General features: G+C 41.9%; 1 protein-coding gene across 7 annotated transcripts in view; it reads left to right on the top strand.

Moving 5' to 3' along the window:
- MBNL2 (muscleblind like splicing regulator 2) overlaps positions 1 to 22,657 on the top strand; it is a 112,693-nt gene that overhangs the window by 67,985 nt on the left and 22,051 nt on the right. For 5 of the 7 annotated variants that reach the window (XM_075045946.1, XM_075045951.1, XM_075045949.1 and 2 more), the window contains 5 exons: positions 9,746 to 9,910; positions 12,971 to 13,171; positions 14,350 to 14,613; positions 20,850 to 20,903; positions 21,557 to 21,710. In XM_075045946.1, the coding sequence (XP_074902047.1) occupies positions 9,746 to 9,910; positions 12,971 to 13,171; positions 14,350 to 14,613; positions 20,850 to 20,903; positions 21,557 to 21,710 (838 nt within the window). The remainder of the gene's footprint in view (positions 1 to 9,745; positions 9,911 to 12,970; positions 13,172 to 14,349; positions 14,614 to 20,849; positions 20,904 to 21,556; positions 21,711 to 22,657) is intronic. The other 2 variants (XM_075045952.1, XM_075045953.1) reach the window with 1 other exon arrangement.

Raw genomic sequence — 22,657 nt, 5'->3', positions numbered from 1 at the left:
AAGTCAGCATACATCTGCTTGAAGGCTTTTATGGGAACTGTAAAGGAGGTGAGGAAGGAGGTACATCAGGAAGCGACGCCGTGCCATGCCCATCTTCATGCTTGGTCTTCTGCTGTTGTTCTGCTACACCGCTGTTGCCTTTTCTCTTGCCAGCTGACCTGGAGTCAAACAACTTACTGTCCTTTACTGACATTACTTCTGGAATGGCTATTTTTGTCTGCTCTTGAGATACTGAGAAAAGTTGAAGAAAATTGCCTCTTTCCAAGCTCTTATCTTCTTCTTTTATGGTTCAGTCAAGTTAAACTTAATGGTGGAGTATGTTGTTTACCAGCAAAAAAATCTGTGTCACCTTGAGTTACCGTGTGGTCCTACCTGCAATTTACACAGGCATCTTCTGTCTTCCACAAAAACACTCGATCCTTGTGACGAGTGGGTGCGTTGAAGCTGCCCAGCCATCAATTCAGCACGTGTAACGCTGTATCGTGAGACTCCGTAAGGGTTTTAGACGTTCTTTCTGTCATGCAGGAATCTGCAAACACGTTGACTTCTCTGAATGGGCAGAGTTGGAGGACTTAAATCACCGCTCTGCTACCGCAACCCGTCTTGAGTCGCATGGCAGGCTGCATCTGGTCCGTCCGAGGGAGGAGCTGTGTGTTTGGTAGAGCCCTGCACAAGGCGACCTCACCTCCCGTGAAGAGTCTCACCACCCATGTAACTGAAATCAGACATTTGGGGAATTTTAACTAAACGAGGTCACGCTTCCCTCTGCTTTCTTTATGTTCGTTCCATAGGGGTCTTCCCCTATACTGTGCGTTGACTGCCTCTCGTTCCCTGAAAGTTCCCTCTGTGCATTAGAGTCAAGGTTTATTTTAAGGGTTGTCCACAGTTGCTTGTGATGTACTGATCGACGCTGGTAACCAAACATAAAGCTAAGATAAAAATAACTGGTTTAGATTTCGAGTGCCAGTGAGGGGAAGAAATAAGCTTTATTTCCCTATTATTCTCAAATTATTTTCAAGGCAGTAAACACAGAAATAAAATAAATTGATATTAGTTTAAACTGTTGCTTCTTTGTCTGAATTTTCTTTGTCTTATTTGTTAGAGTAATATCGAGAATGTTTGTCAAATGACTTACAATTTCATAAGCATCTTTTTTTTTTGGCATCTGCAATATCTGCATGCGTTCTTTCTCTTCTGAGCAATTTAATATCGAGTACACTTCCCTTGATATTGCAAGGCAAATTATTAAAGCATTCTCTATAGCCATCCTTCTCAACATTTGTTTGAAAGAGCATCTTGAGAGACTTGGAGCTCTGTGTGCATTGCATATGTGCTCTCCAGTAGAACATTTTGTCTTCTTCCATTTAAATAAATATCTCCTATTAAGTCTTTAGTGTTAAGACTCTTAACATCATTTAGACATTCCATCTTTTTGTAAGACCTCCATTTTTCTTCAATATTTCTCTATTTTTTTCTGTCGGTTACAGGCAGTTCTTGTTCTCTAACTTTATGAATAAAATGATCATTTTTATTTTACCAGCTTTTAGTTTCTTACAAATAATTGAAATCATTAGAAGAGCAGCTGATGGTTTTCTTAGCTTGTTGGAAACCAAACCAAGCTGAAGTCACCTGAGAATTTTTTGCCTTTTCCTTTTCTACTTTAAGAAAGTGAATTTGCTTTCTACTTTTCCTTGAAACGGAAGTGTGTAGGTGCGTATAAATATGTATGCACACTCACTAACTACGGTGGGCGGACTTGCAAGGTGGCTTTGGAAATACAGAATTAATTTCTCAGCGAAGTTTCTAAGTTGTTTTTTTTGGTGTTTTTTGGGTTCTTCTCCAGGAAAACAGACCCAACAGCTGTAATATTGAAAGTGTAATAGAAGAGTTACTTGTGTTTTTTTGAAATACATTTTTTCCTTTAGGTCTTTGTGGCAGTAAGGTGAATGGGAACAAGTGAAGTTTGAGACATTTGAACTCTCCATCAAAAGCTTAATATTTCTGTTACTAGTACGGTTTGGTGCTTTTGAAATTATTTTTCTTTTCCTCAAATAGTTCAAGTATGTCTCATTTTCAAGATAAGGGATCTTATTCTGATCTCCATTTTATTCTATAAAATTAGATGTGATTCTACTTAGGCTAAAGGACTCATGTTTTCATAAGCGTGCATATTTGCAAGTCAACCTACTCTGGATGTGAAATTATGCAAAATTCAAAAAAACGTTTGAAGCTTTTTTGTATACCTTAAGGAAGAAATAAAATGCTAAGTTACATTTTTAAAAATCTGTGACTAGTCATTCTTAAGGCTTAACTAAATCCCCTAAGCCCTTGCACATATGCTTAACTCTATGGGCATGTGTAGTCCTACAGATTGTGTGAGATGGTACATATTCACAGCAAGTGCAAAGGGAATACTTTAATGGAGGTGTGGTATCTGTTTTTTTACTTTTTGAGAGAAGTTAAGAAGCAGATAGGCCTGCATAGGAAAATTGAATTCCCACATTGTGATGGTAGATGGAAAATACTTTTTAACTCAGTTCAGTCTGAACTCTAGTGGTTTTCCATGAGTGTTGGAAGTGCTGTTGGTGATTGAGCTCTCATGTACTAAAATATATAGGGAAATGCATAAATGCAAGTCCTGTAGAACAAGAGGAATCATCCCTCTCTGCGTATGAATACTCAGTCAGTGTTTTCTTTAGTTGGTTTTTTTTTTCCTTTTTGGTATTTCTGCATTTGAAAATAACATTTGAACTGGATGTTTTGGGTTGGTAGAGTTAGCGTGGCTGTGTATGGACAGGAGCAGAAGCTTAAGTATCTCAAAATACCCTGCCCTCCTATTGACTGGGTCTATTTTTAGCCCCAGGGAGCCTGGGATTATTGGAATTGAGAAGTTCCTGATTTATGCATCAGTGAAATTGTTAAATTGATTGGGTGAGGCCTCACACATTCCCAACCAGAATTTTTTGAGGGGTGTATGAGGAGGAATCCTAAAGCAGAAGAAAGAGTTTCTGCTCTTGTCAGAAACTCTTCCAGAGGAGTATTTATGGCTTAGGTACCTCCACAGCTGCTGACGCTGCTCTCTCTGTGGCTATTCTTGCTGTGTGCTGCCACAGCCCCAGACAGTGGCCTGTGCTAGCTTTTCCCCTGCCAAGGTTTGAACAGTATGTAATATCTTCAGGTATCTAATATCAATGTGAAGCAGGTGATGTCTAGCTAACCAGCATGCCCACAGTTGCAAGCACATTAGTTTATTAAAATGTGATCTGATCTTTACAAGCATGTGCAAGTTTGATGGAGCTGCATGATACAGAAAATTGCAATATTTTTTTTCCAGTAGGAGACGTGGTTGTGGCATCAAGTCAGTATTACTATTTTTTAAAAAAAATTTTTTTTGGTGTGTCTTTTCTGACTCCAGCAAATGTTTGGATCTCAGAGTGTCTACCTGGAAACCAGAAAATCTTTTTGCCCTTGCAGAACCAGTTGCTCAGATGCCTTCTAAAACCATTCGTGTCTTGGAAGTCATATACTTTTCTTTTTTTTCCCATAAGACTGCATATTTAATCCTGAGAGATCATAGAATTTCATCTGCATTTGTTAGTTTTTAGCTTGTTTTCTTAAGGAAACACGTTTTGCATAATTGCACTATCCATATTTTTGCCAGTATCATCCTCGCGCCCTGGTAACTTTTGAACACCCTGGCCAATTTCAAGCTGCTGGAGGCAGACATCTCAAAGACACATCACAAAGTTCTTACTGGTTATGCAGAAATCAGTGTCTGGGTAGAAGAGAGAGATCCAAATTACAACCCCGTTAAGGGAGAGCCTGGAGCCGTGCACTGAGCTGCTCATGAGCGTGGTCTGCCAGCCGCGTACACGTTTTGGCTGGTCCTTCAGGAGCAAAATTATATTTATGGTGCGAGTTGTTTCTGGGTCTGTAGTTAGGAGAGGTGGGAGGGTGTTCTGGTGGAGAAGGAAGGAGGGAGGTGGGGGCTCAGGGACGACAGAGGTTGGGGGGGGAGCTGGAAGTGCCCTGGGGAGCGAGGTTAGGAACAAGGGACAGACAGACGTCTGCAAGGAAGCAGGGCTCCCTGGTCCTGCTCCTGGTCGGATAACCTGTCTTTTAAAGGTGATGGGGGGTCCCGTGTCAGCTGTTAGGCAGTGCTGTGAGGTGGGGGAGGCGTGCTCTGTTCTTTCCCACTGATAGTATCAATAAATGGCCTCAGTTAACTTCAGATTTGTACGCTCAGCTTCAAGCTGGACTTTACCCATTTCAGCTATTTAAGAAAAATTTAAACAATTTGGCTGGTTTGATGGTGGGTAACACTGCTGCTTTGATAGGATGGCAGGTAACCACGGCTGCTGCCTTCCCAAATGTCCTGGTTTTGGCTGGGGTAGAGTTAATTTTCTTTCTAGTAGCTGCTATAGCGTTATGTTTTGGATTTAGTGTGAGAAGAATGTTGATAACACACGGATGTTTTCAGTTGTTGCTAAGTAGCGTTTAGACTAAGCCAAGGATTTTTCAGCTTCTCATGCCCAGCCAGCAAGAAGGCTGGAGGAGCACAAGAAGTTGGGAGGGGACACAGCCAGGGCAGCTGACCCAAACTGGCCAAAGGGGTATTCCATACCATGGGACATCATGTCCAGTATATAAACTGGGGGGAGTTGGCCTGGGAGCAGGTCACTTCTTGGGGACTAACTGGGCATCGGTCAGGGAGTGGTGAGCAATTGCACTGTGCATCACTTGTTTTGTATATTCCAGTCCTTTTATTATTATTGTCATTTCCTTATTGTTATTGTTATCATTATTATTTTCTTCCTTTCTGTCCTATTAAACTGTTCTTATCTCAACCCATGAGTTCTGCTTTTCTTTTCCCTGATTCTCTCCCCCATCCCACTGGGTGGAGGAAAAGTGAGCGAGCAGCTGCGTGGTGCTTGGTTGCTGCCCGGGGTTAAACCACGACACCAAAGTATAAGGTAAAGCGTAGAGGGAGTCTTAATTTAGCTGGTATGGTTTAAAAAAACCTAACATGTATCCCTCAGGGCTTAAACCTGAGGCAGGCACACTAACAGAAGACAACATGACAGCGTTGCACAGGGATGCTCCTCCTGTAATGGCAACCTTCGAGGACAAGGAGGTTGTCCAAAGGTGCGGCACAGCTCCTCACAGCTGTGCGTGGTGGGAGGACACGAGGCAGCTGGCGTCAGCCCAGACTAGACAGGTTCAGACTGAACATAAGGAAAATCATCTTCATCGTGAGGACAGCCAAGCAGTAGATCAGATGGCTCAGAGAGGTTGTGCAGGCTCCAGCCGTGGAGTTTTCCAAGACCCAGCTGGAGCAACCTGGGCTGACCCCAGGGCTGACCCTGCTCTGAGCAGATTGGACTGGGAATCTCTCGAGGTCCCTTCCAACCTGAATTAGCCTCTCCTTTTGCCAAAAAAACCCCACCACATTGCACTGCAGAAAAGTGTCTTACAACTATTTTGGATTGACTGTATAGATTGGGTCTGTTACATTTATTAGTGGGACTTTTATGATAAGCATGCTAAGAACGTGTATTGACCCCCATCTTAAAAGCAGAATTCAGTACCTGAGCGAAATGATTGTGGGTGTGTTAGTTTATTCTCAGCTTAACAGATAAAAGATAAAAGAAACATTGTTTTACCTTTTTTTTTTTATTCAAACATCTTATTTGTATGAAAGATAAAGGTAATTTTAGTAAAAACTAACTCATTATTATGCATAAGCCGTTCCCAGCCTGCGCCTGGATGAATTGTTATTACTGTTGTTACTATTAGAGCAATACTAAAATACTGAAGAAAGCTGTGGATTTGCAAAATATTCAAGACAGAGATGTGGCCGTACAACTTGTAGACAGGAAATGGGTTCTTAGTATTTTAATATGCAAAGTTACGGGATGTTACTTCTGCACTCGCCTCGTTTTGCTTATTTTAAAATTATAATTCTTAGCACATACCTAGCTTTTCAATGTGCTCCAGTCTGTGGGCTGTCTTGTGCTATTGATTTTAGGCAAACTACCTATTGTTCTTAATAGGGAAATCTATTGATTTAAAAAAAAAAAAAAAAGTCAATGGTGTGACATGGCTTGTTAAGGGATGTGGTTTTGATATTAAGCCAGTCAGGTAGCAGCTCCCAAGACCATTGCCCTCGCAGAAGCGGAGCCACTCGTTGCTGTGCCTGGGTGAGTCCTTTGAGTTCCCAGCTCCTTGGTGCACCCTTTCCCTCTCCCATTTCTTTACTGGAACGAAGCCTGTGGCACACCCCCAACACGAGCCACGGCATGTTCCCAGTCTGGATAATTAGCAGTAGAAAAGTAGTTTTTCTGCTAAAACTTTCCATTACCTGCCTGAAATGTGGCCGTATGCATTAGGCTAGGCTAGTTGTAGAGGACAAAGGCAGAGAAGTGAAAGGTCAGAGTAGGTACCGTCCTTGTAGGATGAGGAGAGTAACAGTGCTGGGAATTTAATCTGATGTCTGTTTGTTGTTAGTATCTATTTCAGGTAAGGAAACAGCTTATTGAAAGTGATTTTTTGGGGTGAACTCGCATGGGAAGTGCAGAACAGCTTCTGATGTGCTTGTTGATAACCTTCGCTTCACGGGTGGCAGGAGTTTCTAGGGACCAAGTTTCAAACCAATCTGTTTGCGCCCTCAGTTTCAGGACTCTGACTCATATGTGGGAGCAGGTTAAAAATTGTATGAAGCAATTATTTTCCCCGCTGCCTGCCTCATCCTGCTGACAGAGTTTGTGCTGCCGTGCACCGGCGGGGACTGAATGTCTGTGGAGCAGCTCCTGAACTACTGTGGTTTTAAGAGCTGTGGTGAGCCCAGCCTCGCTCCAGAGGCTTGATACTGATGCGTCCTAAAGTTAAAGCACTCAATTTTGTCTCTGTATTTGTTATGAGGTGGCCAGCTAGCACAGTAGTTTTTTGCAAGAATCCAAAGTGGAGTCTTATTGTAGACGTTGAGCCAACCAACATGTTGAATACCCTTGCATGTTGTGTACAGTTGCCTGTTCTGCTGTTTGGTTGATTTGTGCTGTCATCTCAGTTGGGCTTCGTATTTGGCTTTTTAATAAAGAAAATAAAAAACAGGGTCCCATTTGATGGAGATAACACTACAAGTTTGAATTTTTGTTCTTGCAATGATTGGTAGTTGGGAATCAGCCCTGTTCCTCTCCGAAACTAATCTTTTGTCAGGAGTTCACAGGGACATGGAGCGTTTGTTGAAAAAAGGAATGAAAAGTTACTTATAGGCATTTCCTTGCAACCATTCTAGGTCCAAAAAGTGGAAGCGGGTCTCAGAATTTATTTAATTTTTGTAGCTAGGGCTGGATTAATCTGCTCACTATTTTCAGTGCTCATTCCACTGCGGTTTATTTTGGGTCATTTAATTTCAACAAGGCTTGATCTGTTTACAACGCTTTCTATAGTAGCGTGACAGGGCCACACAGCTCTTTTATAGTACGTTCATTGCTAACCAGGAGCTCAAAAAACTAGTAAATGAGGCACAGACATGAATAAGTTTAGAGAGGACAGTACATTTTTGTATGGTTGGATTATTTTGGAAAGTTTTCTGAAATAACCAATCTTTTGTGCACTGTGGGTTGCTTTGCAGAGCTTGAAGTGATGGTATATAGTAGCCGTGTGCTTTCAGAGGCGAGTGTGGAGGGCTGGCTGAAGGCACCCTTCAGGCTTAAGGTACTTAAAAGCCACTGTGGTTGCGAGTTGCTCTCAGTCCTTATTTGAGGAGCACTTTTGTTTCCACAGGTAGATACCTCCATCAGGTAGTTTGATTTGATTTTGCTGCTTTAATTTTCAGATTTGCTCTATGAACCGTTCATATACAAAAGAGATTAAGGTTAAATAGACCTCAGTTAAAAAGCTCTTAATCAGTTGGGCTCATCAGCTAACACAAAGTGCATGCTCATTGCCCATGCTCCAATTTAACATTATGAAGGCGATGGCCTTGTTCCCCCCGAATGGAAGAGCCCGCCTTCTTCTGTGTCCATCACATCGTGACTATTTCTGGTTCTGCTCATGCCAGCTGACGAAGTAACATTCCTTTTGTGTACTTTATTAAACGAGGCAGCATTAGTGACTCGCACAACAGAAGTCAGAAGGAAGGCATGATGTCCTGAAAATGGCTGCATGGTTGAAACAGCACCAAGAAGTGTTCCTGAGCGCCGAGACCATTTTTTTTTTTTTTCCCCTTAAATTTTTAGCTTTCTTGAACTCTTCTGGCCTCTGCCATTTAGCATATTCCTGAGCAGTGGCCAGGCGCAGTTCAGGAAAGGGCTGTTCTCAATAGTTTAATAGTGTGGAAATAGCTGTTTGCATTCCTGTCAGCCTCGGTGCAGGAGAACCTTCCTGAACATGTTTAACTCACTCCTGTGTAGGGAGTTACTACATCCTTATAGCGGAATAGAGGCAGAATCAGCAGTGTTCCGCTGTCTGAGTAAAAAGTATAGCATTAACGCTGTTGTTCTGGGACATTGGAAGCGTATTGAAGGTTTTGTAGCCGTGTGTGTGTGTGTGTTGTACACTGACTCTGTCTATGCAATGTGTACTGTGTGATGTTCTTGCATAGGGATCTTAATGTTTTCTTGGCTATAGGATATTCCCGCTTGGCTACAAATTGTAAAGCCCTTATGCCAGTGACTGGAAAGTTTAAAAAGCACTTTTTAAAAACACCTCAATTTGGAAACTTACCTTTTACAAGTTGAGTGTGTCAAATGCAGTTTGACTAGTGCTCTAGGTCCTCTGGTCACAGCTCTTAAAATTTTGTGACTGTTTGTGAGCTGGGTCATCGAGGAGCTTCTGATCTCAGCAGGTCCTGCCCTGCAGCTGCACAACCTGCTGGTGCACCCCACGATTTCTCTTTCTGGGGGAAAATGTATCAGCACGTCTTACGCTGCTCTGCCTACGTTTTGGTCAGCCCGCAGTGCTTGTAGAGGTGTGCTCCATGCCCACCTCCTCCAGCACAAGCCACCTCGGAGGTGACTGCCCACCCATATTTTTATTGTCTCTTATTGTCTCAGAACTGTCTAAAAATTGCTTCCAGGTTGATCAGGAGCTCTCCTTCTGCTGTATACCTTCAGATTTAGCTCCACGCACTGCTTCTAAATTTAAGCTGCAAAAGTACCAGCTTGACTTCTGTTCTTTTATACTTGAATGGAAATAGTTCAAAGTTGTGCTGATGTAATAAAAACAGGAGGCCAGAAGGCAGTGAACTGGAATAAGGATGAATGTATGAGAGAACGCAAGCAGAGGGTGGCCACTTTAGATCCTTACTGCCATGAACACACAATTATTTTTTAATATAATATACTTAAAAGCTGCATTTCTCTTAAAGAAGGTTTAAATTCGTTATTCATAAAGTAATGCCATTTATAAAGACCATTTATGTTATGGTAACACCAGATACTCTAGCCAAGATAGCATGAGAGGCAGTTTAGGCAGTCTGGATAATACTCAGAGTATTAATTGTATAGCAGTGATCTGTACTTAACAGTGAAAATGCTGTTTTAAAGTCTTTCTCTTTTTTTTTGTGACGTAGTGGGATGAGGCAGAGCTCAAGGCCATCAGCTCCTCCCAGCCTGCTACATAGTTCCCAGGAACCACCCTGTATTTCATTAGTTCTTGCTTAGTTTATCATGTAATATTTTGCTTGAAGGCATTAAACTATCATCAAAAGCAGCAGACCAATTAGGGTGACTTCTTTTTCCAGGGTCGTTGTACGAGGGAGAACTGCAAGTACCTTCATCCACCAACACATTTAAAAACTCAACTGGAAATCAATGGCAGGAACAACTTAATCCAACAAAAAACTGCAGCAGCAATGCTCGCCCAGCAAATGCAGTTCATGTTTCCAGGGACACCGCTACAGCCAGTGGTAAGTATATTTCTCTGATGGTGTTAATGGTAAGTAAAGTTGAAGACCATATTGACTTGCAAAAGTTCTCTAAACTAGTATCAATAAAAATAGTCTCCTTCTGTTGACTTAAGGAATTGCCGGGATGCTAGAGATATGTTCATTTATATTTGCATTTGAAGATATAATGGAGTGTTGCTGTAGATTTGATATATTTTTTTTATCCCAGAATAATTTGCATATTTTTTCTTTTTTTTTTTTTTTTTTTTTTTTAACTTTCATTCAGTTCATGTCAGGTTTAGTCTAGATTTGCAAGATTTTTACCTATAATCTTTCTGGAGGTGAAAATTTGTGTAATAATTTGCTAGTAAGCTGCTTGAGTAGGAATGCAAAGTTTCTCAGGAGTTTATGGGTTTGAAGGGCTTTAAATAGTGTTTAATCCCAGTACCAGGAACAAAGGTTAATGTCATTCTGGGTAGCATTTTCTTACTCTCTTGAAATCTGAAGTGTCCCAGAATAAGACAGAGAATTGCTGGTGCGTGCACTCTACAAACTCAGCTTTTTATCTTAAGGTGATGCATATGGTGCCTGGGACACTTGAAATCCAGGAGGTGACATAAAACTAGAGTCTTGCATGCACGAGCAGCATTTTTGGATATGCATTAAAATGATCAGTTTGCTCTGGGCTGCCTTTGCAGTTGAGCTTATCGTTGTACCAGACTCCAAAGCATGGTTAGGCAAGTAATCTGGAATTAAACTTTTCGCACATGGCTGCTAATGATGTTTTCTCAATCTGAATGCCTACTGTAAGGCATCCCACTGGAGTGGATTTCTTTCTCTAACTTGAGGCATCTGGAGTGTTGGCATCAACTTCTGCGTTGAGCTCCCACGGTCTGTTTATAGTTTATCAATAAAGACCTAGGCACTTCTGGTTACTGTTCACTTGGCTTGTTTCAGACGTCTGCATAAAGATTAGATGATTTGGTTTTTTAAGTGCCTCTGCCCTTCCACGGGCTATCATAGGAGCCGAGTGTAAGCATCTCAGAGGAAGACATCTGTATTTGGTCACAAGAAGCTCACCTCAGATGCCTTTTTTGAATGTGTTTTTACACTTGAAATATCTGCTGTAAGGTGGGAGGCATGAACAAAAATTGGGTGTCAGGAGTCCCTGAATTTCTGGTACATGTTCATCAAAATGTATCTTGGTATATTGGCATAATGCGTTTTGATTATTTCCTGGTTTTTTACTGCTTGAGTGTTCGCCAAAAAAAGTTTTGATGAAGTAATAGGTTCTACCTCTTAGTATTATGAGAAAAATTAAAGTGGCAAAATTATACTTTTTTCTACTCATGCATTTCATCATTTGAACTTTACAATTTCATGATGTAATGCCTTCTGTACTGATTGCTCTGATAAAAGTGCCGGGTTTTATTTCTCTGTCTCACACAAATTGCCAGATTAAGATGACTCAGCCTTGACCAAATGGATGAAAAGTGAAAGAAAATTCCACAGAAGTCATTTGACATGTGGATTTATTCTTAAAATTATATCTGATACAAAGCTGTTATTTATATTTTACATAACACATATTGTCCTCAACATAATTGAACCATTGTTTCATATAAATGTTCATTACTATGCTCTAAAGAATTTAGCTCACACTTGACATATAAACTGGGCTGTTTGATATCAAGCAGTTTTGATCTCTAATAAAAACAGAGCATTATGCACTTTTAATTCTCTAGGGCAGGTAGATGCCGTTTCCGTACAGTTGGGTATCCTGGCTAATCTGCTGTTCAAAGCCTTTTCTTGGTACTAACTCACATTCATTTATAATTCAGTAACTGGTTCCAAAGACAAAAAAAAAAAAACAACAAACCAAAACAGAAATAAACCTTCTAGCTCCTATGCTTTTTCTTGCATATTTTCTACATACTGTGCGTGGCTGGCTTCCCTTCTCCAACACAGACCGTGCAGACCACCTTGATGAGAAAGACACTCCTCCTTCGTTAAGTGTTTTTAAGTCTTTCCTTAGTGCTCTGCTGTTGTGTGGTTCATTTCTAGCTGCCGGCTTATTTGGGAACTTAATTTCTGACAAAGCTGATCTGAGATGTGTCCTGTTTTTCCGCATAGTTCTTCCTCATTTATAATTATAGTTTCACTCTCTGGGGTAAACGTGAGCTTTGCAGAACTGAACCACTTTGCGGGTCTGACCGTGGTCTGACCACGGTGATGTTCTGCCTCCATCCCCCGTGGAGCTGGTGGTAACAAACCCACCATTCTGCCTTGGAAAGGCTGCGTTTTAGCATCACACAAGTGCTCTTTCTTCTGGTCATGACTTCACTGACTCGCTGTAGGAAGGCATGAAACAGATTTTTAGATGTATCGTTCCTTCCAATCAAATTTTTTCGTAAGATGAACTCTGGCTAAGCCTGAATAATCCCTTTCTAAATATTGTGTCCAGCTGAGATTATAATATTTATTCTGCTTGCCACTGGTGACAGCTGAGCACACAAACATTAGCAAAGGTGAGGTTTTTCGATGTGTGAGCCATAGCAACTTATAATTGCAGGAGGTGGCAATATACAGCATGCAAACAGATGGAAGTTACATGCCAAAGAGCTCATTATATATACTCCTATTAGAAATATGGCTTTAATATAGTTAATCACGCTTCACCTATGAAATCTGGTGCTTTGAAAAATAGCCTGTTTTCCCAAGGAAAACGGGTATTGAGAAAAAGCAATAAAGTCTATGTCTATGTTATTTCTACTTTTAGATGTGTAAATAAGCCTGCAATGTAAGCTGGACCTCCATAGAGATTCAGGTTCAAAGTAAGACTTCCTTTGCATCGGCAACCTCTTTTCCAATAATAGAGCTACAAAGGCGGTTCTTCGACTGTTACTGGAATGTGTTACGTGATTAAAAGAAGAGAGTATGCCGTGTGTTTTGCCAGCTGTTTGAAATTTTTTCATTAAGAAAATGAATCAGTGCCAGAAAGAACACGCAGAAGACAACTAGTAAGCTCTTGATTAAAGGGTTGGGCTTTTTTTCATCTTGGTCTGTGTTTTCCTTTTGCAGCCCACATTTCCAGTGGGTCCCACAATAGGAACGAACACGGCTATTAGCTTTGCTCCTTACCTAACGCCGGTAACACCGGGAGTTGGCTTAGTCCCGACCGAGATCCTGCCCACGCCGCCTGTCATTGTTCCTGGAAGTCCACCGGTTTCAGTCCCCGGTTCAACTGCTACCCAGAAACTCCTCAGGACTGATAAACTGGAGGTACTGTAGACACCGTCGTGACTAGAAATACAATCCTCTGTTAGGCTGTGTGAAAGATCCTGGAGGGAAAAACTCTGTTAGAAAGGATGCTTAAATTTAGTTGCTACAAATAAAGACCTTGTAACTAGGTAGGATTTCTACACTTGCAGCCAGTGGTAACTAAACACTGTTATTTTTAAGGTACTATGTTCATTCAGATTTGATACACAGACATGGACAGGAATGTTCAGCTTTTGTAAAGTTCATCTCCTCCAAAATATCTCAAGTATACATGCCTGTAAATGTATGCCTCGATGAAATATCTAACAAGCACATTCTTACTGCAGTATTAATTCTGTCCCGGTTTTTATGCACTGAACTTAGGGGAATTTTATAGCCTTATGGATCGCTATTAGGGGAATGGTATAGCCCTTCAGGCTTGAGTTACTAATGGAGATGTCGAATTTTACCAACCCTGCAGCAGACCGAAGGGGCAAGCCCCCAGCTATGTGCAGAGCCTCCCTGGTGCTGATGGATCTCCGCCTGGCTGGGCTCAGTGGAATCTGTGTTCCAAGTACACGAGAAGGCCAAATGGCTCTTGCAGAAATGAATGTCCTTTCCCAAAAGCCTAAGCAGTAGTATCTAGAGTATGTTTCTTCCTAGGAAAATCCGCGTGTTCGTTCTGCCCATTTTTGAAAATTATTTTTAAGGAGGCTTTCCATTTTGTTTGTAGATTCCATAAAAAATGCAGCGCATCTGATGCATTTCTTCCCCAGGTCTCAGCAAGAGCTCTTCCTTCCCTGCCAGCAGAGCTGCAAGAATACAAAGTGTAGTCAGGAAGGGACTGAATATTTTGTGATTCCCAGCTAGTTTTGCAGGGGCAGTTACTTCAGTGAGGATCCCTCCCAGGTGTTTTCTAGACAGGAAAAAGGAAAGGCATTTGGGAATGCTTCTGTTGCATGTCGAGTTCGTTTAGCCGCTGTGCCGCAGAGCCACCTGAGGACCCGAGCATGTAAGGGTAAAATAGATGCATTTCCCTCTCCCAGAAGAAGGCGAAGCGTTTATTAAATTGAATTCGCCGAAAAACTTGAACTGACCGGGGAAGGGGGCAGGTCTGTCTTTTGGGGGCGCGGGGCTCTCCCTGCCCTTCCGCGTTGCGCCGAGCTTTTCCCCTGCAACGCGTCTTGTTTTGCGTGTAGGTGTGCAGGGAGTTCCAGCGGGGAAACTGTGCGCGTGGAGAGACTGATTGCCGCTTTGCGCATCCAGCAGACAGCACAATGATTGACACAAACGACAACACCGTAACCGTGTGTATGGATTACATAAAAGGTCGTTGCATGAGGGAGAAATGCAAGTATTTTCACCCTCCTGCACATTTGCAGGCCAAAATCAAAGCGGCGCAACACCAAGCCAACCAGGCTGCGGTGGCAGCCCAGGCAGCTGCGGCAGCTGCGACTGTGATGGTAAGTGCTGGCATATATGGCTGCCTTTTTTTGACAGAAGCTCTTTGATGCCTATTTTGCTTCAATTTAATGCTGTTTGCTTATACTTTCTTTTCTCTTTTGCCTCTTTTTTTTTTTTTTTTTTGGTAAAAGATAAGAATTTATAAAATTATTACTATTGCTTGATGGGAGGAAGCACTTTTTTTCTTTATGCCCTTATTTTAATGCTGTATTTCTATCCAAGAAAGTGAAGCAAATGACACTCTATACCACTTCTGTTCTCTGCCTTGATTATATGTTAAATTTGCCCCTAGTATTTCCAAACAGAAACAAAACTGATAAGCTTCAGTGTCCCCTGGAAAACAGGGGCACATACGCTGTTTTAGCTCTTTGATGACAGATACCCATGTGGAAATTTGGAAGAAAAGGAAGAAAAGCAAAGAGCGAGCTCTTCCCTCAGAGACTGGTGGTAGAAAAGAAACCTGTATTAAGATTCCACTCACCCCACCTTAGATTTCGGACAGCTAGATATCTGAGCCTAGCCTAGCCACCTTGGTCTCACTTTATAGGTAGTGGAGAAAAACCAGCACGTTCATCCAATCTACCATTAGTGCCTGTCTGAGGATGAGAAGGAACTGCCCTCTGTAGGTACACATCTTTCCCCACTGACTAAAAAGCGTTGACTATATCTTTTTGAACTTTGGTTGGATGAGTCTCACACCTAGAGACTTTTCCTGCCTCTCCTACTGTCATGGGCAAGTTACTTGAGTCACAGGGTTTAAAAGTAGTAAACTAAAATGGGAATCATTAAGAAAAAAACATAGTATGTATAGTCAGAAGAGATTGAGGGCTTTCTATTTTCAGATATTTCAAGCTCTTACTTAAAACTGTTCAGACAAGTCAGCCCATCCATTTACCAGTATTGGATCTCTCTTACGGTTGCTACCAGGAAAGTTGATAAATTTAAATAGAGTGGTATTGATAAAGTTAAATAAATCAAGCATGCAGGATCTGACTTGGGAGACAAAATTGCTCACAGCAAATCAAAGAATCATTGTCTTCGTTGCTGGCATTGGACGAATAATTAAGCAGATGTGGTTTGTGGACTTGTGGGCAGTGCATACAATAGTTATAGACAATACAGTTATTCTCTGGGTAAAAAGCCTACCAGAAACACAATACAGTACAGTATATAACTACCCCAAGCTATTGGATTTAGCAAATTAGCAAAGACCAGACTTTTTGAGGGACAAAGGGTAAGTTATGCAAGAAAGTAAACCTCCAAACAGAAGAACATTTCTTGAGTTTTAATATTCTTTCCCTTACAGTATGCCCAGTCTCTGTTTCAAATTGGATGACTTTTAGTTAAACTTCCCTGTGCTTGCAGAAATTGAATACCATCTGGAAATTAAAGCAAAGGAGATTGTTGGTTTTTTTTCTAATTAGCTTCTATTGTGCAATATTCATTGTCAGTTTAGAGAATGTAATATTTCTAGGCAGTATACTAAAGAAGAAAGGAGAGAGATGAGGGGATTCATTTTTTGCACTTCAGTAATGGTTGGATGTATATCCTGTGATTTTAAATAAGCTGTCATTGAAGTTGCGTTAGCCTCAAAGCAAGATGGAGGAGCATCTTTGGAAACACAGAATTGAAATGTTAGCATTCTTATGTCACCGGAGAAGGCGGCAGGGACCTGTAATTCAGGGTGACTTTTTGCAGAAAAATGTGTACAAAATAATGTGTTTTAATGGCATATTTAGACTATCAAACAGAAAAGATTCTTTACAATCCAACTATTTTTTGTTTAATATGGATTTGAAACAATCAGGGCGAATGAAAAATCACCACAATGGCAATAACAACAAAAAAGTGGTAGAAAAGACACATGCCTGCAAGGCCACCCAAGAACGGCCAGGAATACTCAGTTGGATCTAGAGAGCAAAAGTAAGGCAGAAATACAAATGCTTACCTGTAGGGTTCACTTGCAGGTTGCTCCCAGGTTGAAATTGTGTCCGAGAGGTTTTTCTTCCTGGGGGAGCTGGCTGCATGGCTCTGGTCCAGAGGGTGCTTGTATAGGTGAGTGTTGTGGATAGGGTTAGAGCACTGTAGGCAAAGCTTATAAGACCACTGAAGGTCAATGAATTCTGCCATCTGGGACCTTGCGGAAAATGCCCTGTCTGTATTTCTGTACACTGAAGTTTAGGAATTTTTACTTGGATATCTTAGGTGACCTCATCGTCTGAAGTAAAAAGAAAGGGGAAAGACACTGTGAAGGAGGCTATAGACCGTGTACAGCTTCAATGTGAAGTGCATTAGAAGACACTGTCATCTATCATTGTACTTGGGGAGCTCAAAATACTTACATGGTGCATCAGAGAGCATAAAAAGTCACTGAAGAATGTACAGCCTAAATTAAAATGTGAGTTCATAGTTGGTGTTGCAAGGTACCTCTGGAGATCGTCTAGTGCAAATCCCTCTGCTCAAGCAGGGTGAGCTAGAGCAGATTGCCCAGGACATGCCTGCTCCATGGTTAAATCATGCTTATAGTAAAAAAAAAAATAAAATTCTTACATTTAAGTGGAATTTCTTGCATTTACATTTGTTCCCACTGCCTCTTGTACTGTCACTGGGCACTGCTGAGAAGAGTCTGGCTCCATCTTTACTCCCCTGTCAGGTATTTGTATACACTGATGAGGTCCCCCTGCATCTTCTCCAAGCTGAACAGTCCCACTTCTCTCAGCCTTTCCTCATATCAGAGGTGCTCCAGTCCCTTAATGATCTCTGGGGCCCTTTATGGGACTGTTTTCTAGTATGTCCGTGTCTTTCTTGTACTGGGGTGCCCAGACCTGGTTGTAGCGCTCCGTATGCGGCCTCACCAGTGCTGAGTAGAGGGGAAGGATCACCTCCCTCAACCTGCTGGTGATGCTCCTCCTAATGCAGCCCAGGACGGTGTCGGCTGCCTCTGTCCCTCTTTCTCCAGCCTTTCCTGGTCCCTCTGAGCAGCAGCACATCTGTTTTGTGTATCAACCACTCACCACTAGTCACTGGCTTCCAGCTGGACTTTGTGTTGCTGATCACAACCCTTTGAGCCTGGCAGTTGAGCCAATTTTCAGTCCACCTCACTGTTTCCCATTTAGCGTGTACTAAATAAGTTTGTCTATGAGGATGAAATGGGAGACAGCGTTGAAAACCTTTCTTAAGTCAAGAGAAACAACACCCATTGCTCTCCCCTCACCCACCAAGCCAGTCTCATCATAGAAGGCTGTCAGGTTGGTTAAGCACAATTTCCCCGTCATAACTCTATGCTGACTACTCCCTGTCACCTTCTTGGCTTTCATGTGTTTGGAAATGGTTTTCAGGAAGAATTGCTTGATTGCTTTCCCAGGGACTGAGGTAACATTGACCAACCTGTCATTCCTCAGACCTTCCTTCCTGCCCTTTTGAAGATAGGAGTGTCATTTACTTTCTTGCAATCTTCAGGAACTTCCCTCGGTCACAGGGACCTTTCAAAGATAATTAAAAGTGGCCTTGCAGCGATATTGGCCAGCTCCCTCAGCACCCGTCGGTGGTCCTTTGGGTTTGTGTACGTCCAGTTTGTTTAAAGGTTCGCTAGCCTGATCTTCCTGCTCCCAGGGTAAATCTTCTTCACTTCAGACTTCCCCACTGGTCTCCACTGACCTGAACACCAATCTTACCAGTAAAGACTGAGGTGGAGAAGATGTTCAGTACCTCAGCGTTCTCCATGCCATGGGCCCACATTTTCCCTGGTCTTCCTTTTGCTGCTGATACACTTGGAGAAGCCCTTCTTGTTGTCCTTCACATCCCTTGCCAGATTCAACTCCAGGGGGTCTTTGGCTCTCCTAACCCATCCCTGCATGCTCAGGCCGTGTCCCTATTCCTCCTGGGCCATCCATCCCTGCTTCCATCTCTTATGGGCTTCCCTTCTTGCGTTTGAGTTTAGCCAGGAGCTCCTTGCACATCCGTGCAGGCCTCCGCTGCGTGGATCTTGCTCGTATTCCAGGAGACGTTATAGCGTACCAATGTGACGTACGGCAGACAAATACTATGCCTTAGTATGCTTGATCATTTTTATTATTATCTTTATTTCCTTTCCATAGCCTTTTCCTCTCCAGTCTGTAGCTATTGATATTTTTCATAGTTAGTTATGTAGGAGATCAAATGTTGAGCGGGAGATAACCTGATGGAACAGAAAAAGGCAAAGGAGGTTTTACTATCAGGACAAAATGAAAGAAGAGATGAAAGGGGGAGAGAAAAATGGTCGGTCGGTCTGAAAGCCTGAAAAGAGGGAGAGACTACATGGAAACGAGGTTGATGAGTAGGTCTAGAAACAGATCAAGTTAAAGCCTTCAGGCTGGGAAGACTGTGAGACTGAACTTGCTATGAAAGATGAGGGGAAAGCCAGCAAAAAGCTTCCAAATAAGGAGGTGAGGTTAAGAAGAGCATGGAGGAGAAGTGGAGAAAGGCAATCACAAACACAGAGATTAATAAGTTAACAAGTGAGATCAGATAAGATCTGCATTTGGATAATAAAGGTAATTAACTGAAACACTTTACTCTTAACGATGTTGATTTGAATTTGTGGACTTCATCATCGCGTAATGCTGAAATCAGTCGTAATGCTTCACCTCCGTGTAGACTTCCATCCGTGGTGGATGCAGCGTGGGTCTGAGGCTGTGCCCTGTGCAGACGGAGTGAAGTCCTCCACGGGGGTACCCATGGGGGATACCACATCTTGGCTGCACTGTGCTTGGACACAAGAAAGCTCTCCAGATCCTCACTTCGCACCGTGTATTTCTTGTTATGTCTGAGTCTTGGACCCAGGCAGATGAGCAGAGCCTGTAGATCAGGGTATGTAATCCAGACACGTGCTGAAGGAGAGATGGGGACGGTGTTGGGAAGCCTCACGCAACGTAGGTGCAACAGAGCCAGGAACAAGGAATAGGCAAAGTGAGGGCTCTCCTGCAAAATACCCTGTTGGCACTAGGTAATCCTGTGACCATAAGCTGCTTGTAGGCATTTTGTGCCTTGTCCTCTTTGATTTTTTCTGCTTTTGTTCCCCTTTTCCACATACTGATGTCAAGATAGACATAATCTGTATGTCCTAAAAAGAGCTAAATATCAGCCTGTGGTTAAAAAACAAAAGTAAAAATTCTGATTTCTAAGTCAATCTTCCTTTCCTTTCTAAAGGTTTGTAAGAATTATTTGTACTATAAAACTTGGAAGTAACATTTTATATGAGAAGATTTTTTACAGAATGCCATCGTATCAGCCATAAGTTTGATCTTATTATGGAAGAATACATAAATGTATATGCCTATGTACTATGCTTAAATACTTTCTTTTAAAGAAAATTAATAATGCTGGACGAGTATCCTAACTCATACATGAATGTTCGCTTACGAACCGAGAGCAGTATTTTTACTCCCTGCTCCTGAAGCTAGAACTGAAGGTTGTAGGAAAATCTAGAAAATGTTTTAAATTCTGAAAGACTTTTTTCCCTCTCAATGTAATGTGGTAAGTTACAAGGAGAAAAAAAATCTACAAAAATGACCCAGCTGTAGGCGAAAAAAAAAAAAAGGAATTAATGATAAGTTAGTGTAACTAGACCTATTATTTATTCTGCTTTGTATTGAAAAAGAGGAACCTCTCTCATTTTGAACCCCAAATCTATTGAATGATGCACTTCTCTTAATTAAAAGACCCTCACTTTGCAAGCACTGATATTAATAGCATTTGTAATGCATTACAACTTTCACTAGTGCTTTGTATTTGAAAATGCAGCCTTCCAAATTGATGTTTCCGCTTTAAAATGTGACTTAACTAACTTATCAGGAATTCTTATAGGCGTATCCTTAAAACTTTCTGCATCTCTGTGAAGTGTTTATACGATGCTTAATAGTGTCTGCAAGCTGCTGTTTTACTCAACTTTCCTGAATTTCAAACATCTATATTTTACTCTCTTATATGCTTTTAACTAAGGTATAGTAGATGCATTTTTGCTTCGGTACTAATTCGAAATGTAATATTCATTTCTTTAGAAGACATTTTTGTTGTTGTGCATGCCTAGTGTTTTGTATGTTGTATATTGCATTCAGAATATTTTTTTCCTTCTCACCTATCCACAAATGCAATGCCGTTCCCATGATGCACCTCTGCTTGCTGTTTACCTGTATGTTAATTCGCTTGAATCCCATTGGCCCACTGCCATCATGTGCTCGCTGCCTGTTATTAAAAGACTCAGTCGACTGCCAAAGCAATGAAGCGACCTCTCGAAGCAACTGTAGACCTGGTACTTTGACCTTTCACCTTTTGCTTTGCATGTAGCTTTTTTTTTTTTTTTTTTTTTTTCAGAGAAGCAACTAATGAAATTTGTATCGCTTTACTTTTGAACATCAACCGGAAATGATTTCACATACTCGTTAATTTACCGGAAACTCTATTTATCCATCTCATTCTCATACGTAATAAATGCAGACGATTTAGTTTGGTTCCTAACATGGTTTCATTTTTTAAATATCCTCTCATGAGAAGTCGAATTGAGATAAAACTGCTTCTGTAATTGAAAACGCTTAACGTAATCCATTAATCTGTATAATAATAGGAAACGATATTTAAATTGAAAAAAGAAAATACTTGGCAATGAAACACAAGTGGTTTTTTCTCCCTATAATATTTGAAAACCTACTTAAAGGCAATGCCATTTTCGTTGCTTTAAAGGCCTTTCTTTTCAGTAGTTGTGCTGCTACAGTTTTAGGTTAATAGTACCATGCTTTTGCTATCAATAACAAAATTTCACTCATTTTACATTGCTGTGCTTTGAGTTAATATGCATGGCGAGGCATCTTTAGCCGCTTAAAAAAATAATAAGTTTTTGTATTTATGTATATGTTACGGACAACGTCTTAAAAATGACGCCATTTTAACTAACTTATTTATTTACAGGCCTTTCCTCCCGGTGTTCTTCACCCTTTACCAAAGAGACAAGCACTTGAAAAAAGCAATGGTGCCAGTGCCGTTTTCAATCCCAGTGTCTTGCACTATCAACAGGCTCTTGCCAATGCTCAGTTGCAGCAGCATGCAGCGTTTATCCCAACAGGTATGTTGTACCCACGCTGAACTGATTTTGTGTTCCTTAGGTAGCCTCCGTGTCAGGCAGTTGCACTTAACAGAAGGTTTTATTACGCTCCCTGCCCTACTTGAGGTGAAGTCTGCACAGATATTTACACGTTATTTTAATTCCTCCTGCGAAAGTACGAGGGTTCAAGCAGAAATTTCAACGTACCGTTAGGCTGCTTTTCACATCCATAGCCTCGTTCATCATTGTCCGGAGTTTGCCCCTTTTTTTCCCGACCTCAAATTGGCTGTATTTTGACTTTTACCTGCCAGCGCTCTCCTAGGAGACGAGAGGGCAAAGTTCCCCTAACAAAAATGCTGGGAAAAGCGTCGCCCTTCAGCGATGCCACGGGAAGCGTGCCGTGGCCGAGGCGCACCCTCCCGCTCCCTCGGCCGTGGGGATTACCCCCGCCGCGCGCGAGTGGGGCGAGGAGGGGAGCTCCGGCCATAACCGTCCCGTCGGTACCTCTGCGGGAGCGCTGGGAAAACACATCGCTCCCCGCCGCTGCGCTGACGGGGCTTCGAGGCATCGGGTGCCTCGTCGTGGTTTTCGTTTTGGAACGCCACCGGAACTTTTCCTAGCATTTGCGGCTAATAGCTGGGGTTATAATTCTTCGTAGGGGTGATCCGAAGACAAGTGAACGCGATTCGCATTTCAGTGCTTGGAACTCTGTGAAAAAACAGAGAGCGTTGAGAGATGGCTCGAACTGCACCGTGGCTGGTGGCCGGGCTTCTCTTTAACGCTGCGAGAGAAAGAATGTGCTAGGTGCTCGTGTAAACCATAACAACGTAACCCTCTAAATTATGTCAGTCGCCCCTACTCCAAACTTCCCAAAGGTAAATATCCTGCCTAATGAATTCTGTGATTTCATTTGTAATTAACAAATTACGTATTTTACTATCAGAATGTTATTGAGTGTGAGCTTCCAG

This window comes from Buteo buteo, chromosome 14 (assembly GCF_964188355.1).
Source record: "Buteo buteo chromosome 14, bButBut1.hap1.1, whole genome shotgun sequence".
NCBI lineage: Eukaryota > Metazoa > Chordata > Aves > Accipitriformes > Accipitridae > Buteo > Buteo buteo.
Note: the sequence above shows the minus strand (reverse complement) of the source record. Positions and strands in the feature narration are given on the sequence as shown.